Raw genomic sequence first — 27,817 nt, forward strand, 5'->3', positions numbered from 1 at the left:
AATACACCTGCAACAGTCTTTTTCCATGGTCCCTTGCTGTTTTCTTTTTTAATAAAAAGCCTAGGCTATGATAACAGCTACGACAGGGTTGTCTAGCTGAATGCGAAATAAGTCATGCAAAAACCATAATCAATTTTAATAGTACTGAAAAACATATTTTAAGTTATCACACTACTGAAAAATTAAAGAAGGGACACTATATATAGTATACTTCGGTGAGTCAAGAGCTAAACAAAAAGTCCTGTTTCATTACAAAATACTGTAACTTTTATAAACGTTATACTATCACCACAAAATTTTAATTAATATTTATTAAAAAATAAATATTTCATAAAACTGAAACTTAAATATATTATTTCTATAGGCTATACAAAACAGTTACGAAAAAAGACTAAATAATAAGGCTGAATAAGCTGATCTATAGCATGTTAAATGGTGGTTGCCTGTCTATGAATGGTACACCCCAACCACTAAGCTCACAGAAGTGGTTTGACCCAAGTCCTCAGCAGCCAATGACATTGACCTCTTCAATAAGGTTTACTTCAGTGTATTTCACGTGAAATACATGTTAAATACCTGCTGATTTTTCACTTGTAAACAACACTATTTAACACGTTAAATAATATTGGATATAACATTGGAGTAATATAGTATTTTAAGTAGCTCTTAAAATTTTTTATAAATGACTTTACCATGTTGTGCAGCGCCGATAAATAAATAATATTAAATACGTGTTGTCTACGCATGAAATACATGTATTTAACGTGTTGTTGACGCCTTAAAATTCACGTGTATTTGACCCTCTTGGCCTTCCATACACATTAAATATAATGAAAGGAGACGTGAAAAAAGGACATCGCTTTGTTTTGATATGAATTACTTTATCACAGAATATTTGTTCGGGAGCACTTGTTTAGTTTAAAAGTAGACATGTCAAGCTTTCTATAGATATATCTCTCATGTCTCTTCGTTGAGTATTCATGGAGTTATAGTTCATTTTAATGACGTGTTTGTAAATGAAGATCAGCGCAGACCAAGGCTGCAGACAGCACACCTTGTTTGTTATCTTTATTTTATAAGTGCCCAAAGTTTTGTTGTTATTATGTTTGTATCCAAAAAAAAGTAGACCCTTCACAGAGACACGTTAAAATTCACGTGTATTTGACCCTCTTGGCCTTCCACACATTAGACGTGAAAAAATGACATTGCGTTGTTTTGATATGGATTACTTTATCACAGAATATTTGTTCGGCAGCACTTGTTTGGTTTAAAAGTAGACATGTCAAGCTTTCTATAGATATATCTCTGTCTCTTCGTTGAGTATTCATGGAGTTGCAGTTACTTTTTTCCCCTCGATGTCAAATGATATTTCGTTTTGCACGGCTCAACAAACACCTGGATTTTGCTCTTGTTTTGTTCTAATGAGTGGATTGTGTGCATTAATATCTTAAGAAGCTCTTAAAAATATATATAAATGACTTTATCATGTTGTGACGATGGATAGCAATTGATGTGACGTTCAGAACTTCAGCCTGACAGATAAAATCTCACAAGCACATATAAACACTCATTTTCATGTGTATAATATATTCTTCTAATTGTTTTGTGCCGTTTCGCTGCAGGGTTTTAATGTGAAAGGCTGTGAATTCTCTATTTAGACTTGTTCAGAGAAATACATCGCGAGCTCGCGGACATTTGGCTGCCGCGAATATATCATGTTATTTAAACAGTTCAGAAACATCTGAATTCAGCTATTGGTGTGTTCTAACATGTGGATTGCGTGCAACCGCCGATATAATTTAATTATAAAAGGTCTTAAATAAGAATAAATTCGCTCGTTGCGAGCTCCGTGGAGACAGCCTGAGCTGAGCAGCCGTGATTATTCTCTAGTCTTTCTGACTGCTCTCTGCCCAGACATCAAGTATTCATAAGCTGTATCACGCTGTCAAATTATATTTCATTTTGCCCACATAAACAGTTCAAAAACACCTGAATTCTGCTATTGTTGTGTTGTAATGGGTGGATTAGTGCAATTCGCTGTGATATTATTTTTGGAAGCGCTTAAAAAATGCTGATGACGCGCTCATTTCTCTCTCGTCTTTCTCGCTGTTCTTTGGCCAGAGACATAATTTATAAATGAGATCTGACCCGGTAATAATAACATATGTTGGTTTAGCTTGTCAGTGTGAATGAAATGTGTAGCCTATTATTATTTGTCCGATCTCGCCCCGAAATGCGGCTATCATGTGGACTTCAAGTGTTCAGAGAAATACATCGCGAGGTCGCGGACATTTGGCTGCCGCGAATATATCATGTTATTACTTTAAACAGTTCAGAAACATCTGAATTTAGCTCTTGGTGTGTTCTAACGTGTGGATTGCGTGCAACCGCCGATATAATTTAATTATAAAAGGTCTTAAATAAGAATAAATTCGCTCGTTGTGAGCTCCGTGGAGACAGCCTGAGCTGAGCAGCCGTGATTCTTCTCTCGTCTTTCTGACTTCTCTCTGCCCAGACATCAAGTATTCATAAGCTGTATCACGCTGTCAAATTATATTTCATTTTGCCCACATAAACAGTTCAAAAACACCTGAATTCTGCTAATGTTGTGTTGTAATGGGTGGATTAGTGCAATTCGCTGTGATATTATTTTTGGAAGCGCTTAAAAAATGCTGATGACGCGCTCATTTCTCTCTCGTCTTTCTCGCTGTTCTTTGGCCAGAGACATAATTCTGTTGGCTTGGAACAAGAATCATGGCTGATCAGCTCAGTCATTGTCTCCACGGAGCTCACAACGAGCGAATTCATTCTTATTTAAGACCTGTAAAAACGGCGATTGCACGCAATCCACACGTTAGAACACACCAACAGCTAAATTCAGATGTTTCTGAACTGTTTAAAGTAATAACATGATATATTCGCGGCAACTGCCCGCGAGCTCGCGATGTATTTCTCTGAACACTTGGAAGTCCACAGAGAAATTACAGCCTTTCACATTAAAACACTGCAGCGAAACGGCACACAACAATTAGAATAATATATTATACACATGAAAATGAGTGTTTATATGTGCTTATGAGATATTCTCTGTCGGACTGAACGTCACAGCGATTGCTCAGCGTTGCATGACATGGTAAAGCAGGGAGCTACACTGCGACAAAAATGATCGCATATGCATCACTGATTATTTTTGTACCTGCTTATGTGTTATGCTATGATTTAATATGAGCATTTATTAAAACAGAAATGTGTATTTTAAGAATACGTTTTATAACGTGCTCCGAGCATTCAACACATCAAGTTGGCTTCAAGAGATTCCAAAAATAATATCACAGCACTAATCCACCCATTAGAACACAACGAGCAGAATTGAGGTGTTTTTGATATGTTTATGTGTGCAAAATGACATATAATTTGACAGCGTGATACAGCTTATGAATACTGGAAGGAAAAAAGTCATGACAGCCTTGGAGTCGATTAACGCATATACGCGTTTTGAGTCATTTTCTGCTGATAACCCTGACAATTACTTAAATTACATTTTCAGTTTTAATCGTACAGATAAGAGCAATACATCAATCGAATCTGTAAAGGGTCCACTTTTATTGTATAAAAACATAATAACAACAAAACTTTGTGCACTTATAAAATAAAGATAACAAACAAGGTGTGCTGTCTCCAGCCTTGGTCCGTAAATAATACAATTTCCTTCAAACTGACAAGCTAATCCAACATATCTGATTATTACAGGGGTCAGGGCTCATTAATAATTTATTTCTGGGCAGAAGAGCAGTCAGAAAGACGAGAGAAGAATCATGGCTGATCAGCTCAGTCATTGTCTCCACGGAGCTCACAACGAGCGAATTCATTCTTATTTAAGACCTTTAAAAACGGCGATTGCACGCAATCCACACGTTAGAACACACCAACAGCTAAATTCAGATGTTTCTGAACTGTTTAAAGTAATAACATGATATATTCGCGGCAACTGCCCGCGAGCTCGCGATGTATTTCTCTGAACACTTGGAAGTCCACAGAGAAATTACAGCCTTTCACATTAAAACACTGCAGCGAAACGGCACACAACAATTAGAATAATATATTATACACATGAAAATGAGTGTTTATATGTGCTTATGAGATATTCTCTGTCGGACTGAACGTCACAGCGATTGCTCAGCGTTGCATGACATGGTAAAGCAGGGAGCTACACTGCGACAAAAAATGATCGCATATGCATCACTGATTATTTTTGTACCTGCTTATGTGTTATGCTATGATTTAATATGAGCATTTATTAAAACAGAAATGTGTATTTTAAGAATACGTTTTATAACGTGCTCCGAGCATTCAACACATCAAGTTGGCTTCAAGAGATTCCAAAAATAATATCACAGCACTAATCCACCCATTAGAACACAACAAGAGCAGAATTGAGGTGTTTTTGATATGTTTATGTGTGCAAAATGACATATAATTTGACAGCGTGATACAGCTTATGAATACTGGAAGGAAAAAAGTCACGACAGCCTTTTAACTCTGGAGTCGATTAACGCATATACGCGTTTTGAGTCATTTTCTGCTGATAACCCTGACAATTACTTAAATTACATTTTCAGTTTTAATCGTACAGATAAGAGCAATACATCAATCTAATCTGTAAAGGGTCCACTTTTTTTGTATAAAAACATAATAACAACAAAACTTTGTGCACTTATAAAATAAAGATAACAAACAAGGTGTGCTGTCTGCAGCCTTGGTCTGCGCTGATCTTCATTTACAAACACGTCATTAAAATGAACTTTAACTCCATGAATATACTCAATGAAGAGACATGAGATATATATCTATAGCAAGCTTGACATGTCTACTTTTAAACCAAACAAGTGCTGCCGAACAAATATTCTGTGATGAAGTAATCCATATCAAAACAACGCGATATCCTTTTTTCACGTCTAATGTGTATGGAAGGCCAAGAGGGTCAAATATACACGTTAATTTTAACGTGTCTCTGTAAAGGGTCTATTTTTTTTTTTTTTTTGGATACAAACATAATAACAACAAAACTTTGGGCACTTATAAAATAAAGATAACAAACAAGGTGTGCTGTCTGCAGCCTTGGTCTGCCCTGATCTTCATTTATAAACGCGTCATTAAAATGAACTGTAACTCCATGAATACTCAAGGAAGAGACATGAGAGATATATCTATAGAAAGCTTGACATGTCTACTTTTAAACCAAATAAGTGCTGTTGAACAAATATTCTGTGATAAAGTAATCCATATCAAAACAACGCAATGTCCTTTTTTTCACGTCTAATGTGTATGGAAGGCCAAGAGGGTCAAATACACGTGAATTTTAATGCGTCAACAACACGTTAAATACGTGTATTTCATGCGTAGACAACACGTATTTAATATTATTTATTTATCGGCGCTGCACAACATGGTAAAGTCATTTATACAGTATTGTTCAAAATAATAGCAGTACAATGTGACTAACCAGAATAATCAAGGTTTTTCGTATATTTTTTTATTGCTACGTGGCAAACAAGTTACCAGTAGGTTCAGTAGATTCTCAGAAAACAAATGAGACCCAGCATTCATGATATGCATGCTCTTAAGGCTGTGCAATTGGGCAATTAGTTGAATTAGTTGAAAGGGGTGTGTTCAAAAAAATAGCAGTGTGGCATTCAATCACTGAGGTCATCAATTCTGTGAAGAAACAGGTGTGAATCAGGTGGCCCCTATTTAAGGATGAAGCCAACACTTGTTGAACATGCATTTGAAAGCTGAGGAAAATGGGTCGTTCAAGACATTGTTCAGAAGAACAGCGTACTTTGATTAAAAAGTTGATTAGAGAGGGGAAAACCTATAAAGAGGTGCAAAAAATGATAGGCTGTTCAGCTAAAATGATCTCCAATGCCTTAAAATGGAGAGCAAAACCAGAGAGACGTGGAAGAAAATGGAAGACAACCATCAAAATGGATAGAAGAATAACCAGAATGGCAAAGGCTCAGCCAATGATCACCTCCAGGATGATCAAAGACAGTCTGGAGTTACCTGTAAGTACTGTGACAGTTAGAAGACGTCTGTGTGAAGCTAATCTATTTTCAAGAATCCCCCGCAAAGTCCCTCTGTTAAAAAAAAGGCATGTGCAGAAGAGGTTACAATTTGCCAAAGAACACATCAACTGACCTAAAGAGAAATGGAGGAACATTTTGTGGACTGATGAGAGTAAAATTGTTCTTTTTGGGTCCAAGGGCCACAGGCAGTTTGTGAGACGACCCCCAAACTCTGAATTCAAGCCACAGTACACAGTGAAGACAGTGAAGCATGGAGGTGCAAGCATCATGATATGGGCATGTTTCTCCTACTATGGTGTTGGGCCTATTTATCGCATACCAGGGATCATGGATCAGTTTGCATATGTTAAAATACTTGAAGAGGTCATGTTGCCCTATGCTGAAGAGGACATGCCCTTGAAATGGTTGTTTCAACAAGACAATGACCCAAAACACACTAGTAAACGGGCAAAGTCTTGATTCCAAACCAACAGAATTAATGTTATGGAGTGGCCAGCCCAATCTCCAGACCTTAATCCAATTGAGAACTTGTGGGGTGATATCAAAAATGCTGTTTCTGAAGCAAAACCAAGAAATGTGAATGAATTGTGGAATGTTGTTAAAGAATCATGGAGTGGAATAACAGCTGAGAGGTGCCACAAGTTGGTTGACTCCATGCCACACAGATGTCAAGCAGTTTAAAAAAACTGTGGTCATACAACTAAATATTAGTTTAGTGATTAACAGGATTGCTAAATCCCAGAAAAAAAAAATGTTTGTACAAAATAGTTTTGAGTTTGTACAGTCAAAGGTAGACACTGCTATTTTTTTGAACACACCCCTTTCAACTAATTGCCCAATTGCACAGCCTTAAGAGCGTGCATATCATGAATGCTGGGTCTTGTTTGTTTTCTGACAATCTACTGAACCTACTGGTAACTTGTTTGCCACGTAGCAATAAAAAATATACTAAAAACCTTGATTATTCTGGTTAGTCACATTGTACTGCTATTATTTTGAACAATACTGTATATATATTTTTAAGAGCTTCTTAAAATACTATATTACTCCGATATTATATCCAATATTCCTGTCGTAGCTACGCTGTCGTAGCTGTTATCATAGCCTAGGCTTTTTATTAAAAAAGAAAACGGCAAGGGACCATGGAAAAACACTGTTGCAGGTGTATTTTTTTATGGTATTTTTTTTGCAGCGGGACAACTCAAGAATGTTGGGCACACAAGTACTGTGGCTCTTTTGCCCCATGGCCAAGATGGCCAAGCCAACATCAAAGTTAGTTCACTAACTTTTAATTCTAGTTATGTTGGCTTGGCAACAAGCCAACATACTGTTATGCTATTTAAACTTCTTCTTCTTCTTCTTCTTTTTTTTTTTCTTATTATTATTTTTCTGACAGAAATTCTGAACGCTACTCCTCCTAGGGCTTTAAAGCCACAAGCCCCAAACTCGGCAGACACCTGCGGGATAGAGCGGTGCTGGTTGCTATATCTTTTCAGACTGATCAGACTTAAAGTTTTTTTTTTATTAATTTTTAAATGTCAAATACATTACCCATAGACTTACATTAACTGAGAAAAAATGCGCCCCTAGTTGCAATACCCAAAATTAAGGGAGGAGTCAGAAAGACGAGAGAAGAATCACTGCTGCTCAGCTCAGGCTGTCTCCACGGAGCTCACAACGAGCGAATTCATTCTTATTTAAGACCTTTTAAAACGTCGATTGCACGCAATTCACACGTTAGAACACACCAAGAGCTAAAATCAGATGTTTCTGAACTGTTTAAAGTAATAACATGATATATTCACGGCAGCGCGACTGCCCGCGAGCTCGCCATGTATTTCTCTGAACACTTGAAGAGAATTTACAGCCTGTCACATTAAAACACTGCAGCGAAACGGCACAAAACAATTAGAAGAATATATTATACACATGAAAATGAGTGTTTATATGTGATTGTGAGATTTTATCTGTCAGGCTGAACCTCACATCAATTGTTATCCATCGTCACAACATGGTAAAGTCATTTATATATATTTTTTTAAGAGCTTCTTAAAATAAATATTCCTGCAAATGCACACAATCCACCAATTAGAACACACTAAGAGAAAAATCCGGGGGTTTTTGAGCCGTGTATGTGCGCAAAATGCAATATTTGACATCGCGAAGGGAAAAAAAATCACATGACAGCCGCGTTTCGGGGCGAGATCGGACAAATAAATAGGCTACACATTTCATTCACACTGACAAGCTAAACCAACATATGTTATTATTACCGGGTCAGATCTCATTTATAAACTAGAATTAAAAGTTAGTGAACTAACTTTGATGTTGGCTTGGCCATCTTGGCCATGGGGCAAAAGAGCCACAGTACTTGTGTGCCCAGCATTCTTGAGTTGCCCCCCTGCCAAACAAATAAATAAATAATACCATAAAAAAATACACCTGCGACAGTCTTTTTCCATGGTCCCTTGCTGTTTTCTTTTTAAATAAAATGCCTAGGCTATGAAAACAGCTACGACAGGGTTGTTTAGCTGAATGCGAAATAAGTCATGCAAAAACCATAATCTCCTAAATACCATTCAATTTAATCTTATTTTAATAGTACTGACAACATATTTTAAGTTATCACACATTACTGAAAAATTAAAGAATTTTAATCAAAATTTTAATTAATATTTATTATAAAATAAATATTTCATAAAACTGAAACTTAAATATATTATTTCTTTAGGCTATACAAAACAGAAAAGAAAAAAGACTAAATAATAAGGCTGAATAAGCTGATCTATAGCATGTTAAATGGTGGTTGCCTGTCTATGAATGATACACCCTTCTAAGCTCACAGAAGTGGTTTGACCCAAGTCCTCAGCAGCCAATGAAATTGACCTCTTCAAATTGATTTTTAACTTGTACTTCACGTGTATTTCACGTGTATTTAACACGTGAAATACACGTTAAATACCCTCTGATTTTTCATGTGTAAACAACAGGTATTTAAGGCGTTATCTAATATTGGATATAATATAGGAGTAATATAGTATTTTAAGAAGCTCTTAAAAATATATATAAATTACTTTACCATGTTGTGCAGCGCCGATAAATAAATAATATTAAATACGTGTTGTCTACGCATGAAATACACGTATTTAACGTGTTGTTGAAGCGTTAAAATTCACGTGTATTTGACCCTCTTGGCCTTCCATACACATTAGATATAATGAGGGAGACGTGAAAAAAGGACATCGCTTTGTTTTGATATGGATTACTTTATCACAGAATATTTGTTCGGGAGCACTTGTTTAGTTTAAAGGTAGACATGTCAAGCTTTCTATAGATATATCTCTCATGTCTCTTCGTTGAGTATTCATGGAGTTACAGTTCATTTTAGTGACGTGTTTGTAAATGAAGATCAGCGCAGACCAAGGCTGCAGACAGCACACCTTGTTTGTTATCTTTATTTTATAAGTGCCCAAAGTTTTGTTGTTATTATGTTTGTATCCAAAAAAAAGTAGACCCTTTACAGAGACACGTTAAAATTCACGTGTATATTTGACCCTCTTGGCCTTCCATACACATAAGACGTGAAAAAAGGACATCGCGTTGTTTTGATATGGATTACTTTATCACAGAATATTTGTTCGGCAGCACTCGTTTGGTTTAAAAGTAGACATGTTAAGCTTTCTATAGATATATCTCTCATGTCTCTTCGTTGAGTATTCATGGAGTTACAGTTCATTTTAATGACGTGCTGTAAATGAAGATCAGCGCAGACCAAGGCTGGAGACAGCACACCTTGTTTGTTATCTTTATTTTATAAATGCACAAAGTTTTGTTGTTATTATGTTTGTATCCAAAAAAAGTGGACCCTTTACAGATTCGATTGATGTATTGCTCTTATCTGTACGATTAAAACTGAAAGTGTAATTTAAGTAATTGTCGGGGTTATCAGGAGAAAATGACTCAAAACGCGTATATGCGTTAATCGACTCCAGAGTTAAAAGGCTGTCGTGACTTTTTTTCCTTCCAGTATTCATAAGCTGTATCACGCTGTCAAATTATATTTCCTTTTGCACACATAAACATCTCAAAAACACCTGAATTCTGCTCTTGTTGTGTTCTAATGGGTGGACTACTGCTGTGATATTATTTTTGGAAGCTCTTAAAAAATGCTGATGAAGTGCTCATTTCTCTCTAGTCTTTCTCTCTGTTCTTTGGTCAGAGACATAATTTATTAATGAGATATCTGACCCGGTAATAATAACATATGTTGATTTAGCTTGTCAGAGTGAATGAAATGTGTAGCCTATTTATTTGTCTGATCTCTCCCCAAACGCGGCTGTCATGTGACTTTTTTTTCCCTTCGCGATGTCAAATATTGCATTTTGCACACATACACGGCTCAAAAACCACTGGATTTTTCTCTTAGTGTGTTCTAATGGGTGGATTGTGTGCATTCGCAGGAATATTTATTTTAAGAAGCTCTTAAAAATATATATATAAATGACTTTACCATGTTGTGACGATGCATAGCAATTGATGTGAGGTTCAGCCTGACAGATAGAATCTCACAATCACATATAAACACTCATTTTCATGTGTATAATATATTCTTCTAATTGTTTTGTGCCGTTTCGCTGCAGTGTTTTAATGTGACAGGCTGTAAATTCTCTTCAAGTGTTCAGAGAATTACATCGCGAGCTCGCGGGCAGTTGCGCTGCCGCGAATATATCATGTTATTACTTTAAACAGTTCAGAAACATCTGAATTTAGCTCTTGGTGTGTTCTAACGTGTGGATTGCGTGCAATCGCCGTTTTAAAAGGTCTTAAATAAGAATGAATTCGCTCGTTGTGAGCTCCGTGGAGACAGCCTGAGCTGAGCAGCAGTGATTCTTCTCTCGTCTTTCTAACTGCTCTCTGCCCAGAAATAAATTATTAATGAGCCCTGACCCCTGTAATAATCAGATATGTTGGTTTAGCTTGTCAGTTTGAGGGAAATTTTATTATTTACTTGGTATTTTTAACCGGTTTAAAAGTGAAACGAAACGAAAAGGGACTCCTCCCTTAATCTCGGTTATTGCAACTAGGGGCGCAATTTTTCTCAGACAATGTAAGTCTATGGGTAATGTATTTTGACATTTAAAAATTAATAAAAAAAAAAACTTTAAGTCTGATCAGTCTGAAAAGATATAGCAACCAGCACCGCTCTATCCCGCAGGTGTCTGCCGAGTTTGGGGCTTGTGGCTTTAAAGCCCTAGGAGGAGTAGCGTTTAGAATTTCTGTCAGAAAAATAATAATAAGAAAAAGAGGAAAAAGAAGAAGTTTAAATAGCATAACAGTATGTTGGCTTGTTGCCAAGCCAACATAATTATGTCTCTGGCCAAAGAACAGCGAGAAAGACGAGAGAGAAAAGAGCGCTTCATCCGCATTTTTAAGCGCTTCCAAAAATAATATCACAGCGAATTGCACTAATCCACCCATTAGAACACAACAAGAGCAGAATTCAGGTGTTTTTGAACTGTTTATGTGTGCAAAATGAAATATAATTTGACAGCATGATACAGCTTATGAATACTTGATATCTGGGCAGAGAGCAGTCAGAAAGACTAGAGAATAATCACGGCTGCTCAGCTCAGGCTGTCTCCACGGAGCTCGCAACGAGCGAATTTATTCTTATTTAAGACCTTTTGTAATTAAATTATATCGGCGATTGCACGCAATCCACACATTAGAACACACCAATAGCTGAATTCAGATGTTTCTGAACTGTTTAAAGTAATAACATGATATATTCGCGGCAGCGCGACTGCCCGCGAGCTCGCCATGTATTTCTCTGAACAAGTCTAAATAGATAATTCACAGCCTGTCACATTAAAACCCTGCAGCGAAACGGCACAAAACAATTAGAAGAATATATTATACACATGAAAATGAGTGTTTATATGTGCTTGTGAGATTTTATCTGTCAGGCTGAAGTTCTGAACGTCACATCAATTGCTATCCATCGTCACAACATGATAAAGTCATTTATATATATTTTTAAGAGCTTCTTAAAATATTAATGCACACAATCCACTCATTAGAACAAAACAAGAGCACAATCCAGGTGTTTGTTGAGCCGTGCAAAACGAAATATCATTTGACATCGAGGGGAAAAAAGTAACTGTAACTCCATGAATACTCAACGAAGAGACAGAGATATATCTATAGAAAGCTTGACATGTCTACTTTTAAACCAAACAAGTGCTGCCGAACAAATTTTCTGTGATAAAGTAATCCATATCAAAACAACGCAATGTCCTTTTTTCACGTCTCAAGTGTGGAAGGCCAAGAGGGTCAAATACACGTGAATTTTAACGTGTCTCTGTAAAGGGTCTACTTTTTTTGGATACAAACATAATAACAACAAAACTTTGGGCACTTATAAAATAAAGATAACAAACAAGGTGTGCTGTCTGCAGCCTTGGTCTGCGCTGATCTTCATTTACAAACACGTCATTAAAATGAACTGTAACTCCATGAATACTCAACGAAGAGACATGAGAGATATATCTATAGAAAGCTTGACATGTCTACTTTTCTAAACAAGTGCTCCCGAACAAATATTCTGTGATAAAGTAATCCATATCAAAACAAAGCGATGTCCTTTTTTTCACGTCTCCTTTCATTATATCTAATGTGTATGGAAGGCCAACAGGGTCAAATACACGTGAATTTTAACGTGTCAACAACACGTTAAATACGTGTATTTCATGCGTAGACAACACGTATTTAATATTATTTATTTATCGGCGCTGCACAACATGGTAAAGTAATTTATATATTTTTTAAAGAGCTTCTTAAAATACTATATTACTCCAATGTTATACCCAATATTATTTAACGTGTTAAATAGTGTTGTTTACAAGTGAAAAATCAGCGGGTATTTAACATGTATTTCACGTGAAATACACTGAAGTACACCTTAAAAATCTGTTTGAAAAGGTCAATGTCATTGGCTGCTGAGGACTTGGGTCAAACCACTTCTGTGAGCTTAGTGGTTGGGGTGTACCATTCATAGACAGGCAACCACCATTTAACATGCTATAGATCAGCTTATTCAGCCTTATTATTTAGTCTTTTTTCTTTTCTGTTTTGTATAGCCTATAGAAATAATATATTTAAGTTTCAGTTTTATGAAATATTTATTTTATAATAAATAGTAATTAAAATGTTGTGGTGATAGTATAAAGTTTATAAAAGTTACAGTATTTTGTAATGAAACATGACTTTTTGTTAAGCTCTTGACTCACCGAAGTATACTATATATAGTGTCCCTTCTTTAATTTTTCAATAATGTATGATAATTTAAAATATGTTGTCAGTACTATTAAAATAAGATTAAATTGAATGGTATTTAGGAGATTATGGTTTTTGCATGACTTATTTCACATTCAACTAGACAACCCTGTCGTAGCTGTTATCATAGCCTAGGCTTTTTATTAAAAAAGAAAAAAGCAAGGGACCATGGAAAAAGACTGTTGCAGGTGTATTTTTTATGGTATTATTATTTTATTTTTTTTGCAGCAGGGCAACTCAAGAATGTTGGGCACACAAGTACTGTGGCTCTTTTGCCCCATGGCCAAGATGGCCAAGCCAACATCAAAGTTAGTTCACTAACTTTTAATTCTAGTTTATAAATGAGATCTGACCCGGTAATAATAACATATGTTGGTTTAGCTTGTCAGTGTGAATGAAATGTGTAGCCTATTATTATTTGTCCGATCTCGCCCCGAAATGCGGCTATCATGTGGACTTCAAGTGTTCAGAGAAATACATCGCGAGCTCGCGGACATTTGGCTGCCGCGAATATATCATGTTATTCCTTTAAACAGTTCAGAAACATCTGAATTTAGCTCTTGGTGTGTTCTAACGTGTGGATTGCGTGCAATCGCCGTTTTAAAAGGTCTTAAATAAGAATGAATTCGCTCGTTGTGAGCTCCGTGGAGACAGCCTGAGATGAGCAGCCTTGATTCTTCTCTCGACTGCTCTCTGCCCAGAAATCAATTATTAATGAGCCCTAACCCCTGTAATAATCAGATATGTTGGTTTAGCTTGTCAGTTTGAGGGAAATTGTATTATTTACTTGGTATTTTTAACCGGTTTAAAAGTGAAACAAAACCCGACTCCTCCCTTTAATCTCGGTTATTGCAACTAGGGGCGCAATTTTTCTCAGACAATGTAAGTCTATGGGTAATGTATTTTGACATTTAAAAATTAATAAAAAAAAAACTTTAAGTCTGATCAGTCTGAAAAGATATAGCAACCAGCACCGCTCTATCCCGCAGGTGTCTGCCGAGTTTGGGGCTTGTGACTTTAAAGCCCTAGGAGGAGTAGCGTTCAGAATTTTTGTCAGAAAAATAATAATAAGAAAAAAAAAAAGAAGAAGAAGAAGAAGTTTAAATAGCATAACAGTATGTTGGCTTGTTGCCAAGCCAACATAATAACTGCGTCTAAAATCATGCTACCATTTTACTTTCCTTTCAGTGCTGTTTTTATACATTTCAGAAGCTACAAAAGTCAGAGTTTGCTAAATAGTCGATCAGCGAATAAAGTAGTTTGAGGATATCCATAGGAACCAGACCTCATTTGCCCCAATTGAAAGCATATTTACTTTGTCTGAATCGTTCCTTATCACCTACATTGTGCACTAAGTACCATTCAACGTGCAGGAAATACTACACTGTGAGCAAGTGACCGATCTCAGATGGCAATTCAGTGTGTGTTTATAGTTTAGTGGGCAGGTGCTTTAGATTCTAGAGAGCATTTGATTAGCCAGAAGATCTGATGAGAAGATGAAATACGAAGTGATGTTAATAAATCGTTGATACTTTTTGGCGGAAGTGACGAACTGCAAGCTTTGAAAGTTATATCTTCTAAATAAGAATTTTGTCAGGCATACTGGCTTATACAGTAGATTATACAGAAGACTAACATATTGTCGAGGTTTTGGCAAGGAGGAACTCAGGTGCAGACAGGATTTACAACACAAACAGGTTTATTTACAAAAGGGGAAAATAAAAACCCACGAGGGGGAAAACGAGGACTAGGGCAGATACAAAAATAACTAAACAGGACTGATAAGGCAAGATAAACCAAGACTCAAAACTAGAGAACACTGACTACAAATAAACACTCACGGTATACAGGACACAGTATCTTAAAGGGGTTACCAGGGTATTATCACGAATCACAATCACAATCACAATCACAATCCTTAGGGAACAAATCTCAATGAACCGACGCAAGACAGAGCACACTAGGAAAGCTAAATAGGGGAACAATTAAGACACGACAGGTGGCACAGATAGCAATCACGACACGACTAGGTTAACAAGGGGGGCGGGGCAAGGGAACGAGACAACACAAGCACATGGCCCAAAGACAAGGTCATGTGCTTGAACACAAAACACGGGTCTGTCATGATCCTGCCTCAAGACTAGGAAAAATCAAGGACACGAGGGCAGAATCATGACAGAACCCCTCCCTTAAGGAGCGGCTTCCAGACGCTCCTCAAGGGAACATCAAACACGGGACATGACTGACATGACAGACTGGGACACAGACACAAACCAACAAGACATGACAAATAACAACAAAGGCAAACATGAGTACACAACGGCAGGGTTAGGGTGACAAATCAAAAAAAACAAACAGGGAAGGGGAGGAGGCGGGAGCACAAAGTTCATGGGGGACAGACCAGGGTGGGTGGGAGGGGTAGGGATCTTAGGAGGACAGGACGAAGGCTGACGACGGGGGGGTACGGGCAGGTCTGGGTGGTGAGGGGTGGGGAGGGGTCTCGGGACAACTGACAGGGGACATGATAGGAGCAGACAAGGGACACGGGGCAACACTTACGGGACGCGGGGCAAGACTTACGGGACGCGGGGAGACGACAGCTGGACACGGGGGGACCACAGCTGGACACGGGATGACAACATCTACTGGACACGGGACATCTACGGGACACGGGGCAACATCTACTGGACACGGGGGGACAACAGGACACGGGACATCTACGGGACACGGGGCCACATCAACAGGATACATGACTACATCAGCCGGACACGGGGCAACATTGACGGGACACGGGGATACGACATCTACGGGACACGGGGAGACGACATCAGGACACTCGGGATTTCTGGGGACAGGGTCTGAGGACAAGACAGGACTGACGGGGACTTCTAGGATACGGACAAGACTAGACAAATAATCTGAAAAGGCTTTAGCCGCTAAGACAATTGGCATCTCCTTACGAGATGAGACACACTGTACTAAATTCTTTGCTGCAGAGTCGGCCGCGGCACTCTCCTGTGCTCTCACGACTGCCGACTTGCATACTGCCCTCTTCTTTGCCGGCTCGGGAACGCCAGCGCTCACCGCTGCTGACTCGGGCACGCTCACTGCTGCTGGCTCGGGCACGCCAGCGCTCTCCGCTGCTGGCACGGGCACGCCAGCGCTCTCCGCTGCTGGCACGGGCACGCCAGCGCTCACCGCTGCTGGCACGGGCACGTTCACCGCTGCTGGCACGGGCACGTTCACCGCTGCTGGCACGGGCACGCCAGCGCTCTGGGCTGCTGGCACGGGCACGCCAGCGCTCTCCGCTGCTGGCACGGGCACGCCAGCGCTCTCCGCTGCTGGCACGGGAGGAGACAGGGTCACAGGACCGGCAGGCCCCCTCTTCCTCCTCTTCCTCCTTGGGCGCGGTGCAGAGGCCACAGCTGGGTCAGAGGCGGGTTGGGAGAGTTCGGTCTCGGGCAGGGCAGTCTCGGACGCCGAAGACTCAGAAGTTGACTCCCATGAAAACCGTCTCCCTCGTTTCATGGGGAGACTGCTGGCTGTGGAGGGCACCTCAGGACTCTGGGAGGGGCTTGCCTGATCCCCCAGGGTTGCCACGGCCAGGACACGACCCTCAGGGATCGTTGGCAGCTGGGTAGGTGGGGGGGACCTCTGTGGCTCCTCCTCTCGACCACTTGCTCCGGAGCGACCTCCCCTGGTCCCCCGGAACACCACTAGGCGAGAGCCCTCATAACCATCCCGCTTGCTGGCTGATGATAACCAGAATTGCCTCCTGTCTGCTGAGTTCCTTGGTGGTCGGTTCATTCTGTCGCGGTTTTGGCAAGGAGGAACTCAGGTGCAGACAGGATTTATAACACAAACAGGTTTATTTACAAAAGGGGAAAATAAAAACCCACGAGGGGGAAAACGAGGACTAGGGCAGATACAAAAATAACTAAACAGGACTGATAAGGCAAGATAAACCAAGACTCAAAACTAGAGAACACTGACTACAAATAAACACTCACGGTATACAGGACACAGTATCTTAAAGGGGTTACCAGGGTATTATCACGAATCACAATCACAATCACAATCCTTAGGGAACAAATCTCAATGAACCGACGCAAGACAGAGCACACTAGGAAAGCTAAATAGGGGAACAATTAAGACACGACAGGTGGCACAGATAGCAATCACGACACGACTAGGTTAACAAGGGGGGCGGGGCAAGGGAACGAGACAACACAAGCACATGGCCCAAAGACAAGGCCATGTGCTTGAACACAAAACACGGGTCTGTCATGATCCTGCCTCAAGACTAGGAAAAATCAAGGACACGAGGGCAGAATCATGACACATATTGCTAACATATTGACCTACATTTGCTCTTACCCTGATTTATATATATTTTTTAAATTACAAGTTGTTGTCACTAAACGGTGAATTTAATGACAAGCCGTAAAATTTGGTCCATGCTTTAAAACAGTAATTAGTCCCATACTAGCAAAATGTATAAAAATTTTTCCTCTTCAAGGAAGTGAGACGCAATACACAGAGCTCAAGACTTATTTCACCAGTGCTGGTCTCGCATTTAAGCTTGAGTGCAGTGAAACACCGAATGTGAGCTGGAGCCGTTTCCCTAATCAGAGGCTGGAAGGCATCAGTGGAATAAACATTCAGGGAGGCGCGCTATGGTTTCTACCTGCTGACCTCTCCCACAGCGGATCCTACTCCTGTCTCACCAGGTATGATGCAATTCACAAAGTTGTTTAGTTTTGTCCCAATAAGGTCCACTTAGAATGTTGAAAATGCTCACTCGGTCGTTCAAAATGGAATGTAATTATTTTAACACTCTCTTTGCATTAATGTCCTCCTCTTGTTTCTATATTGACATTGATGAATGAACACTGAATAGTCGGCATTGATGTTTTAAGCTGTTGTATGAAGGTAAAATGATGTCATAAAGATTTGCAAATTTAATTTATGCTTACATTCTTATGTACACTTCAGCCTTTAAATATTACCCTGCACATGCAAATCTTCATGATACCTTCATAGTGCTGTATGTAGGATAGACACTGAGTGGTTGAAATAGGTATTGCAGTCAAAATTTAAAATACCAGAGAGTTTTTTTTTTTCACCCGGCCCCTCCTCCTCAGACTTGATGCTCACACAGGTTGCCAGATTGATGACACAAACAGGAACGAGTGCACTTGATGATAAATGAAATTAAATATACTGTGTTTTCCGCCATGCATGCAACTAGCATGTTTCTTAAATATCTGCAAACGTATGGTATTTGTATGCTTTAGTAGAGTCAAAATCCTACATACAGCACCTTTAAGTTCAGATGGTTAAACCATCAATCAATCAGAATAAGCCGTTTAAGCAGTTTTGTTTTCACTAGGATGGAAGTTCTGAAACAGTTCAGTATTGTACCATGAAAAAAGTATGTTTAATGCATTCATTTTGCAATTAAGTTATAATACATTGCATGATCTCATTGCTATTTATTATCACAGTTATAATAATACTTATCTGTTCATTATTGCACTTTCAGAAAATATAATGCATTAAAACATGTAACAAGAACATATTTTAATGAATTACATCTTTGGTTACAATTATTTATAAAAAATATTTAATGCATTACAACATACATGAATGCGTTATATATAAATGCTTCAAACTAAATATTATGAAAAGCACCTTTGCATTGTATGTTTTATGTTCAGTATACCCTCATTGCCATTCTTTCATCCCACCTGTTGTTCTATATGGCAGATATGGCAATGAAACCTGGACAACAATATTTTATGTCTCCGTTGAAAATAAAACATGCCCCAAGTTGAACAGAAAAGATGAAATAACGAGAATAAAGGAAATCCCTTGTTTGCTTCCTCACATCTTTGAGATAGACCCTCAAGCTCAAGTGACCTGGAGAAATGTAAGACACAATCATAAACGGATCTGAACTCAATCACTACTGCATAGGACCAACATGTTTATGCAAAACAATGAAAATTAGCTGAAAATGCCCTCATCCTCAGGCCATCCAAGATGTAGATGAGCTTGTTTCTTCATCAGATTTGGAAAAATTTAGCATTGTATCAGTGTCTCATCAATGGATGCTCTGCAGTGAATGGGTGCCGTCAGAATAAGAGTCAGAACAGCTGATAAAACCATCACAATAATTCACACCACTCCAGTCCATCAGTTAACATCTGGAGAAGCCAAAAGTTGAATGTTTTTAAGAAACAAATCCATGATCCATCATTAAGACGTCTTTAACTTCAAATCATTGTTTCTGTTTAAAACATGAGTCCTCTAACCACAATAATGCTTCCTTCAAATGAAAAAGTCATCTGGTCTGAATCAGGAGAGAAATCTGCACAGATCAAGCACTGTTTACAAGCCTAAACAGCTCTAAACAAATGTGGCTGGATTTTGATGTGAGAGACAACAGGATATGACTTTGTTTTACTGGAGGAAGCGTTATTATGGATTATGGACTTATACTTTAGCTGGAAGCAACAGTTTAAGGTTAAAAACATAATGATGGATTTATTTCTTTAGTCTTCACAAGACATAACTGATGGGCTGGAGTGGATTATTTGGGGATTATTGTGATGTTTTTATCAGCTGTTTAGACTCATTTTCAAAAAACATCTAAAGACTCATCTTTTTCGCCAGCACTTAACCAACTAATACTAGCACTTACCTCTTCTTTTCTTGTTTTTCATATTCTTATTTAAAAAAAAAAAAAACTTGGAGCACTTTCACTTTCCCATTTAAACATAAGCACTGCTAAATCCATGCATGTCTGTACATGTAGAGTACATTGTAATTGTTTTGACTGCTAAATGGTTTGTTTTTCTCTCTCTTTAGAACTGCCACCCACTCAATGTGACAAACAGCAAGGTTTTACCGATAAACAGATCCAAACACATGTTTGGACTCTATTCATGCTTTGTGAGCTTTACTTTTGGAGGGCAGCATTACTCTGCTGCCCAGACTACAGAAATCTACAGCCGCTCTAAGGATTATGGTAAATTACTATTTGAAATCTAAAATGATTCTAGAGGCTCTATTTCAAATCCTATAGTGAGTTGCATGCCTATTAGCTTAGTCTACTATTATAATACACTCTTGAGGGAACATAAAGTATGTTCAGTAACGAAAGGTTCAAGATAAAAGGTATCTTTCTGTCTTATTTAGCCATAATGGTTCACACACACACACACACACACATTTTATTTCAGTTAGTTGCTTTTCTTCTTTACATTCAGTTTAACTTGATGTTTTAAAATAAGTAAAACTTAATATATATAAACTGTATAGACATAAAAAAGACAAAATCAGACCACAATTTTATTAAAACTTTAACTGAATTTAAAATTAAAATATAAATATATAAACTACTTCAATGCTAATAAAAACTATAAAAGTATCTCAGTTAAACCAAAATACCCTGCTTAGAATCCAATGAGAAAAACATCTAGTCAACTACATTTGATGACAAAATAATAATAAATGCTTTATTAATATTTACTTCGGACCAAGAGATGGAAGTATAGAGCTGAAGTGAAAATGTTCAGACTGAGAGAGTTTCTGTATGATGCAATAAATGTGTTTCGTTAACAGTGGTGACAAAGCCTGAAATCATCTACCCAAAAGAAGAAACAAAAAAAGTAACACTTGGTGAGTGATGATGATATTGTAACTTGTGTCATTTAAACCCTTCTAATGATGTTTGTGTGCATTCAGTTCTTAATTCATTTATATGTGTTTTAAAAGAATAGTTCACCCAAAGATGGAAACAGTTTGCTCCCCCTCAGGCCATCCAAGATCAGGATGAGGTTGTTTCTTCATCAAATTTGGAGAAATGTAGCACTGCATCAGTGTCGCATCAATGGATGCTCTGCAGTGAATGGGTGCCGTCAGAATGAGAGTCTGATAAAAACATCACAATAATCCACAGCACTCCAGTCCATCAGTTAATCTCTTGAAAAGACAAAAACTGTGTTTGTAAAAATGTTTTTAACTTTAAACTGTTGCTTCAGTCCAAGATACGAATCCATAATCTATATTAATGCTTCCTTCAGTGAAAAAGTCTTCTGGTCTGAAACAGGAGTGAAATCTGCACAATTCTGGCATCATTTACAAGCCGAAATAGTTATATATAAATGTGTGTGTGTCTGGATTGTGATGAGAGAGAAACCAGGATTTGGACTTTTTCACTGAAGGAAGCATTATTATGGATTATGGGATTATAAAATGTATCACTGAATTGAATTGAATTTCAGTTCTGATCAAGCCTGATGTAAATGAGCATGTGCAGTATGTGTGTGAAGAGCACAGTAACGTTCATGTCATCAGCGGTGGATTTAATTATTTGGGGGCTCCAGGCAAAATACAGGAATCGGGCTCTCAGTTGCTCACAGTTACCTAGATCAGCCTTGAGGCTCCTTTTTTGTTGTGATGCTTGCTGCTGCACAATGGTGCACAAGACTTTTTTTTTGTCATGTACATGTTATAATGGCTTTCTTTCATGCTGTCAACCACAAAAAAAGCAATCGACCAGTTTTCCTCAAAAAGCAGTTTTCACAAAATCAAAAGAGATTATAAAATGTTAAACATCACAATTGAGACACAGTAGAGATAAGTTGGACGTATAAATTATGAAATTAATTTAAAGCATGGGGTTATGTTGGTGGATTTTCACATTGTTGACATGGAAAGTCAGAAATAGTGTTTCAAAGCAACGCCGTTCATAAATGCTTTTTCATCCGATAAAATAAAAATGTCAACAACTTTTCTGAAGACAGCTGGTTCCCTTTATTCATTCATTCATGTAAAAATGTTGTGAATTAGTGAGAATGAGAAAAATATAGCCTATGTTGAGGAGGAAAGTCCACTGAAGAGTTACCAGCGTACGCCTGTGTGCCAAAGGCTGCCTAATTCTCAACTTATTTTAGTTATTTTAACGCCAAATTTTACATTTACACACCTAAAAATTATATCAACCAAACAAGAAACTGCGTATGCATACTCTAATTGGGTCCTTGATAAGTAAGTGGCATTTAAAACAATAAACATATGATACACACTGTCATACAATATTTTAATACAGATTAGGATACATGATGTTTTCATTTCCTATAAGCAGGGTAAACGAGAAGTGTGTTCAACTTAGACACACAGACAGCTGTCGTGGTGATAAACACTGTAAAAAGCAACCGTTTATGTGTCAGTGCTTAATGCACATCTCGTATATGAAAAATATTTTAGGGGGCTCTTGGTATTTGTGGGCCCACAGCAATTGCCTACCTTTGCCTAATGGGTAAGTCCACCTCTGTGTGTTATTACAGGTGAAAGTTACACTCTGAACTGCGAAGTTCTTATTGGGAAGAACGACAGTGGAGAAACTGTTATCCGCTGGGATACTGACTTAAAAAATCTCGAACTGGACTACAACATAAGTATGTAAGTACATTTGCCATAGACTCCTTATGCATACATACTGTACATCTATCCATATTAGCGGTTTCAATAATTAATCGAATAGTCTACCATGACGCTTTAAGCTTGATGTCGATTAGTCGCTATAGAGGTCCTATAGAGGGCGCAACAGGATAAGAAATCTTTGAAGGACTTACACATTTACGCTCCGTTTCCATCATTTAAAATGACAAATAAATGGATACTCTGAAAGCACTCCACAAGACGTGTGATGATATTACTGGATGCTCAAAATTGAATAGGAGAATGCATGTTTTAATCTGTGTATTGTGCAGGTAAGTTAATCGCTTTTCTAATCTAATGCGCTGCTGCACTGTAATGCACTCACATAGGCTACAGACAGTAGTGTGTGTACATCACACGCACAGAATCATGCGCAGAAATGTGAAGTCAACACTGTTCTGTGATTTCTCAATAAATAGCTTAGAAACTGAAAAGTTTAAGCATCTGTTTCTTAATAACTAAATCCCATAGCTTCACTACTAGTAGAGAGATACTGCCAGGTAAAATTAATTCACACACGCAATTGCTCTCACTAATGCAATCATAAGAATTAAATCTTTACTGTACTACTTTATCTGTATCTGATTTAGAACGAGCAGAAATCTGTGAGAAATATAACAACCAAAAATATAACAAAGACAAAAGATATGATAAAAATTAGCTGTTATAGGAGCAATAGCCATGTGGATAGCGCTGTGTCATATGCCATAGCTATGCTTTTATATGAAAATAAGTGCTTTTCTAATTGTATAATCTTAAAAGGACCAACGTACCTTGGACTTAATTTCTTGCACGGGAGTTTCAGGCGTAGGTCACGAGTGGAAAGCCACACCATTTGACCTGGCTGATACTCAGGATGTGGACGTCTGTGTCGATCAGCTTGGATCTTTTGAGATCGAATAGCCCGCTGGAGACGGACATGAGCATTGTCCCAGACCTGTTCACTTCTTCTAATCCAATCAGCAGGCACTTCAGATGGCTCCCCAGACCAGGGAAACAGAGGAGGCTGATATCCAAGAACACATTGGAAGGGGGTAAGCCCAGTTGAAGAGTGAGTGAGGGAATTTTGGGCATACTCTGCCCATGGGAGGAATATGCTCCATTTCTCCTGTTCATGGCTACAGTATGATCTCAAGTATCTACCAATCTCCTGATTAAGACGCTCTACTTGACCATTAGCTTGAGGATGATAGCCAGATGTGAGACTGACGTTGATGTTTAAATGTTTGCAAAAAGCTCTCCAAACACGGGATGTGAACTGTGGCCCACGATCAGTCACAATATCATCTGGTAGTCCGTAAATCCTAAATACTTGATTGAACAAAACTTGGGCAGTTTCCATGGCAGTGGGTATTCCTTTCAATGGAATGAGACGACAAGATTTAGAGAAGCGGTCAATGGAGACCATAATGGTGGTGAATCCTTGAGAGTTAGGCAGATCAGTGACAAAGTCAATAGACAGGTGTGACCAGGGCCGTTGGGGAATTGGTAGCGGTTCTAGAAGTCCTGCAGGCAATTGTCGAGGTGTTCGTGACTGAGCACAGATCTAACAAGCAAGTACATAGTTACTGACATCTGCAGATAATGTGTGCCATCAAAAAGAATTTCTGACCAAAGCCGTGGTGCGATTAATTCCAGGGTGTCCAGAAGCAGGGGATGTGTGAACCCATCGAATGGTTCTGTTACGCAGACTGGTTGGAACATAGATTTTCCCAGCTGGGCACTCTGGAGGGGATGGCTCTTCGTGTTGGGCATGTTGAATCTCTTCCATAATGTCCCACTGGATGGGTGCGATAATGATGGATGGTGGTAAGATGGTTTCTGGTCTCATCTGTGAATTGGCAGAGTCATAGATACGTGACAATGCATCTGCTTTACTATTTTTGCTCGCTGGACGCTATGTGACTGCGAAATTGAATCAAGTGAAAAAGACTGCCCATTTTGCCTGACGGGGATTCAAACGCTTGGCATTCTTGATATACTCTAGGTTTTTGTGGTCTGTAATGACCTGGAAGGGATGAAAGGCGCCTTCTAGCCAGTGTCTCCATTCTTCAAGAGCGGCCTTGATGGATAATAATTCCTTGTTACCAATATCGTAATTTCTTTCGGCTGGAGTTAACTTTCTTGAGAAGAATGCATAAGGGTGTAACTTGCCGGGTGTTCCATGACGCTGAGAGAGGACAGCACCGATTCCACAGTCGGAGGCATCAACCTCGACGATGAAGGGAAGTTTAGGATCTGGATGCTTAAGAATGGGAACTGTGGTGAAACTGGACTTGAGCTTATTGATTGCTGAAGTAGCTGCATCTGTCCATACTAACTTCTTGGGTTTTCCTTTAAGTAGTGAGGTGACAGGTGCATCTATGGTACTGAAATCACGGATGAATCTATGGTAGAAGTTTGCAAATCCTAGAAATCGTTGTAACTCCTTTACAGTGCTGGGTGTGGGCCAGTCCATGACAGCTTTTACTTTGATGTCATCCATCTCAACTCCTGAATGGCTAATATTGTATCCCAGGAACTTAATTGATGTAACATGAAACTCACACTTTTCCGCCTTGACAAAAAGACCATTCTAGAGTAGGCGTGACAACACAGTTCTTACATGAGAGATATGATCCTCCATGGAGCAAGAGTAGATCAAGATATCGTCTATGTAGACAATCACTTACTGATTCAAGAGATCCTTGAAAACTTCATTAACGAAGGACTGGAAGATTGAAGGTGCATTGACCAACCCAAATGGCATAACCAAATACTCGTAGTGCCCCCTGCTGGTGAGAAAAGCCGTCTTCCATTCATCACCCTCACGGATTCTGATGAGATTGTAGGCAGATCTGAGATCCAATTTTGTAAAATAGCTGGCCTCATGTAATTGCTCCAGAGAAGAAGGGATAAGAGGCAAAGGATGGTGATTCTTAACAGTGATAGCGCTGAGTGCTCGATAGTCAATACAAGGTCTTAAACCACCATCTTTCTTGTCAACAAAAAAGAATCCAAATGCTGCGGGAGAGGTGGATAGCCTAATAAACCCATAAGATAAGGCCTCTTCAATGTATTCTTCCATGGCCTTGGTTTCAGGAATAGACAGCGGATAAACACGACTCTTAGGTGGAGAGGTGTTAGGAAGGAGGTCAATGGCACAGTCCCAGGGGCGATGAGGTGGCAACTTGGTGGCCTTGTCTTTGCTAAACACTTCGGCTAAGTCAGCATACTCAGTAGGGACATTAGTGGGTGGTGAAGTTGGATTCTTGGCTAGATGAGTCGTGCAGACTGGAAGCTTGGTGGGCAGCTCTAGACAGTGAGAGTGACAATGAGGTGACCAACTGACCAACTCCTTCTCCCTCCAGGAAAACTGTGGTTCGTGCGTAGACAACCAAGGATATCCTAGGATAACTGGGTTTCGTGGTGATGATATAACATATAGAGTGATTTCTTCCATGTGAAACAGGCCAACTCTAAGTTTTATGGGAAGTGTTTGATGAGTGATATGACCTTTACCGACAGGACCATCATCAACAGCAGTAACAGCAATAGGTGGCTCACATTTGATTGTAGGAATGTTCAACTGCTTAACTAAATCTTGATGGATCACATTTGAAGCAGCTCCAGAATCTATTAACCCTGAAAAATGATGGTTTTCATTACCAATTGACAAAATGATGGGAAGTGACAAGCATAAACTGATTTGTAAAGTATTGAACATGTGACTCGATAACTGGAATAGGGGATTGCAGCAGGTTTAACAGGACAGTTGGAACAGCGATGTCCTGATTCACCACAGTAGAAACAGAGTTGATTGAGTAATCTTCTTCTCCGTTCATCAGGTGGTAAGTGAGTTCGTCCAATTTGCATGGCTTCAGAAGGAACAGACTCACATGGTGTTTGCGCAGTAATAGTAGGCACATAAGCGAAGTTAGACTTGGGACTTGGTTGAGTTTGTAAAAGATTGTCAATCTTGATAGCAAGGGTAACAAACTGGAAAAGTCGAGGGAGTCATCTTTACATAGTAATTTCGCTTGTAATTTAGCAGACAGACTTGAACGAAAGATGTGCTTCAAAGCAACATCATTAAACCCACTTTGTGCTGCGAGAGTGTGAAACTGGATAGCATAGTCAGAAGCTGGCCTGTTGTCTTGGCGTAACTGAGTTAGTTGAGTTGCTGCATCCATGCCCCCAGCAGGATATTGGAAGACATCACGAATCAATTGAGTAAAATAACTATAAGACTGCTGGATATGTTTATCATGATCCCAAACAGCAGTAGCCCACTCTAATGCTTTCCCGGTAAGCAAGGTCATGATAAATGAACACTTTGTATGGTCTTGGTGATAAGTTTCAGGTTGGTTAGAGAAATAGATAGAACACTGTCGTAGGAAACCAGTACAGTTGTCAGGAGAGCCATCAAACTTATCAGGTAACGCGAATCTTACCGGGTCAGGTCGTGGGGCAGGGAGAGACCAAATGTACTGTGTCAAATGCTCATTGGTGGCTTGTAGCGTCAACAACTGGTGTTGAAAACCATTCAGCAGATCCTTTTGATACTCGATGGTAGAAAGGAGTTGAGAGACTTCCGCTGGATCCGCACCGGGCGAAGTATTCTGTAAGGAGGATTTAGGCTGAGTGGATTCCATATGCGGGTCTTTATTATAGGATCTGAGCATAAAATCCAAACAATATTCACAACTCGTGGTCAGGTCACAGGCTTGGGTCAAAACACAGGCAAAACAATCCACTGGCAGACAAATCCAAAACAGTAATCCAAAAACGTGAGTCAAAAGAGCAAAAGCAAAGATCATAACAAGTATCAACAATGGAACAATGAAAGAACGCTTAGTAAGGCAGTGAACTGGCAATACTTCGCAAAATGGCAGTGCAAACAAATG

General features: G+C 39.0%; 2 protein-coding genes across 2 annotated transcripts in view; both read left to right on the top strand.

Annotated features, from left to right (window-relative positions):
* LOC113108225 (interleukin-1 receptor type 1-like) overlaps positions 1-27,817 on the top strand; it is a 107,883-nt gene that overhangs the window by 23,415 nt on the left and 56,651 nt on the right. The gene's annotated exons all lie outside the window — the stretch shown is intronic.
* LOC113109285 (interleukin-1 receptor type 2-like) overlaps positions 1-27,817 on the top strand; it is a 30,620-nt gene that overhangs the window by 395 nt on the left and 2,408 nt on the right. The window contains exons 2-6 of the mRNA XM_026272909.1: positions 17,863-18,151; positions 19,191-19,353; positions 20,295-20,454; positions 21,051-21,107; positions 22,778-22,892. Of these exons, the coding sequence (XP_026128694.1) occupies positions 17,863-18,151; positions 19,191-19,353; positions 20,295-20,454; positions 21,051-21,107; positions 22,778-22,892 (784 nt within the window). The remainder of the gene's footprint in view (positions 1-17,862; positions 18,152-19,190; positions 19,354-20,294; positions 20,455-21,050; positions 21,108-22,777; positions 22,893-27,817) is intronic.

This window comes from Carassius auratus, chromosome 9 (assembly GCF_003368295.1).
Source record: "Carassius auratus strain Wakin chromosome 9, ASM336829v1, whole genome shotgun sequence".
Lineage (NCBI taxonomy): Eukaryota > Metazoa > Chordata > Actinopteri > Cypriniformes > Cyprinidae > Carassius > Carassius auratus.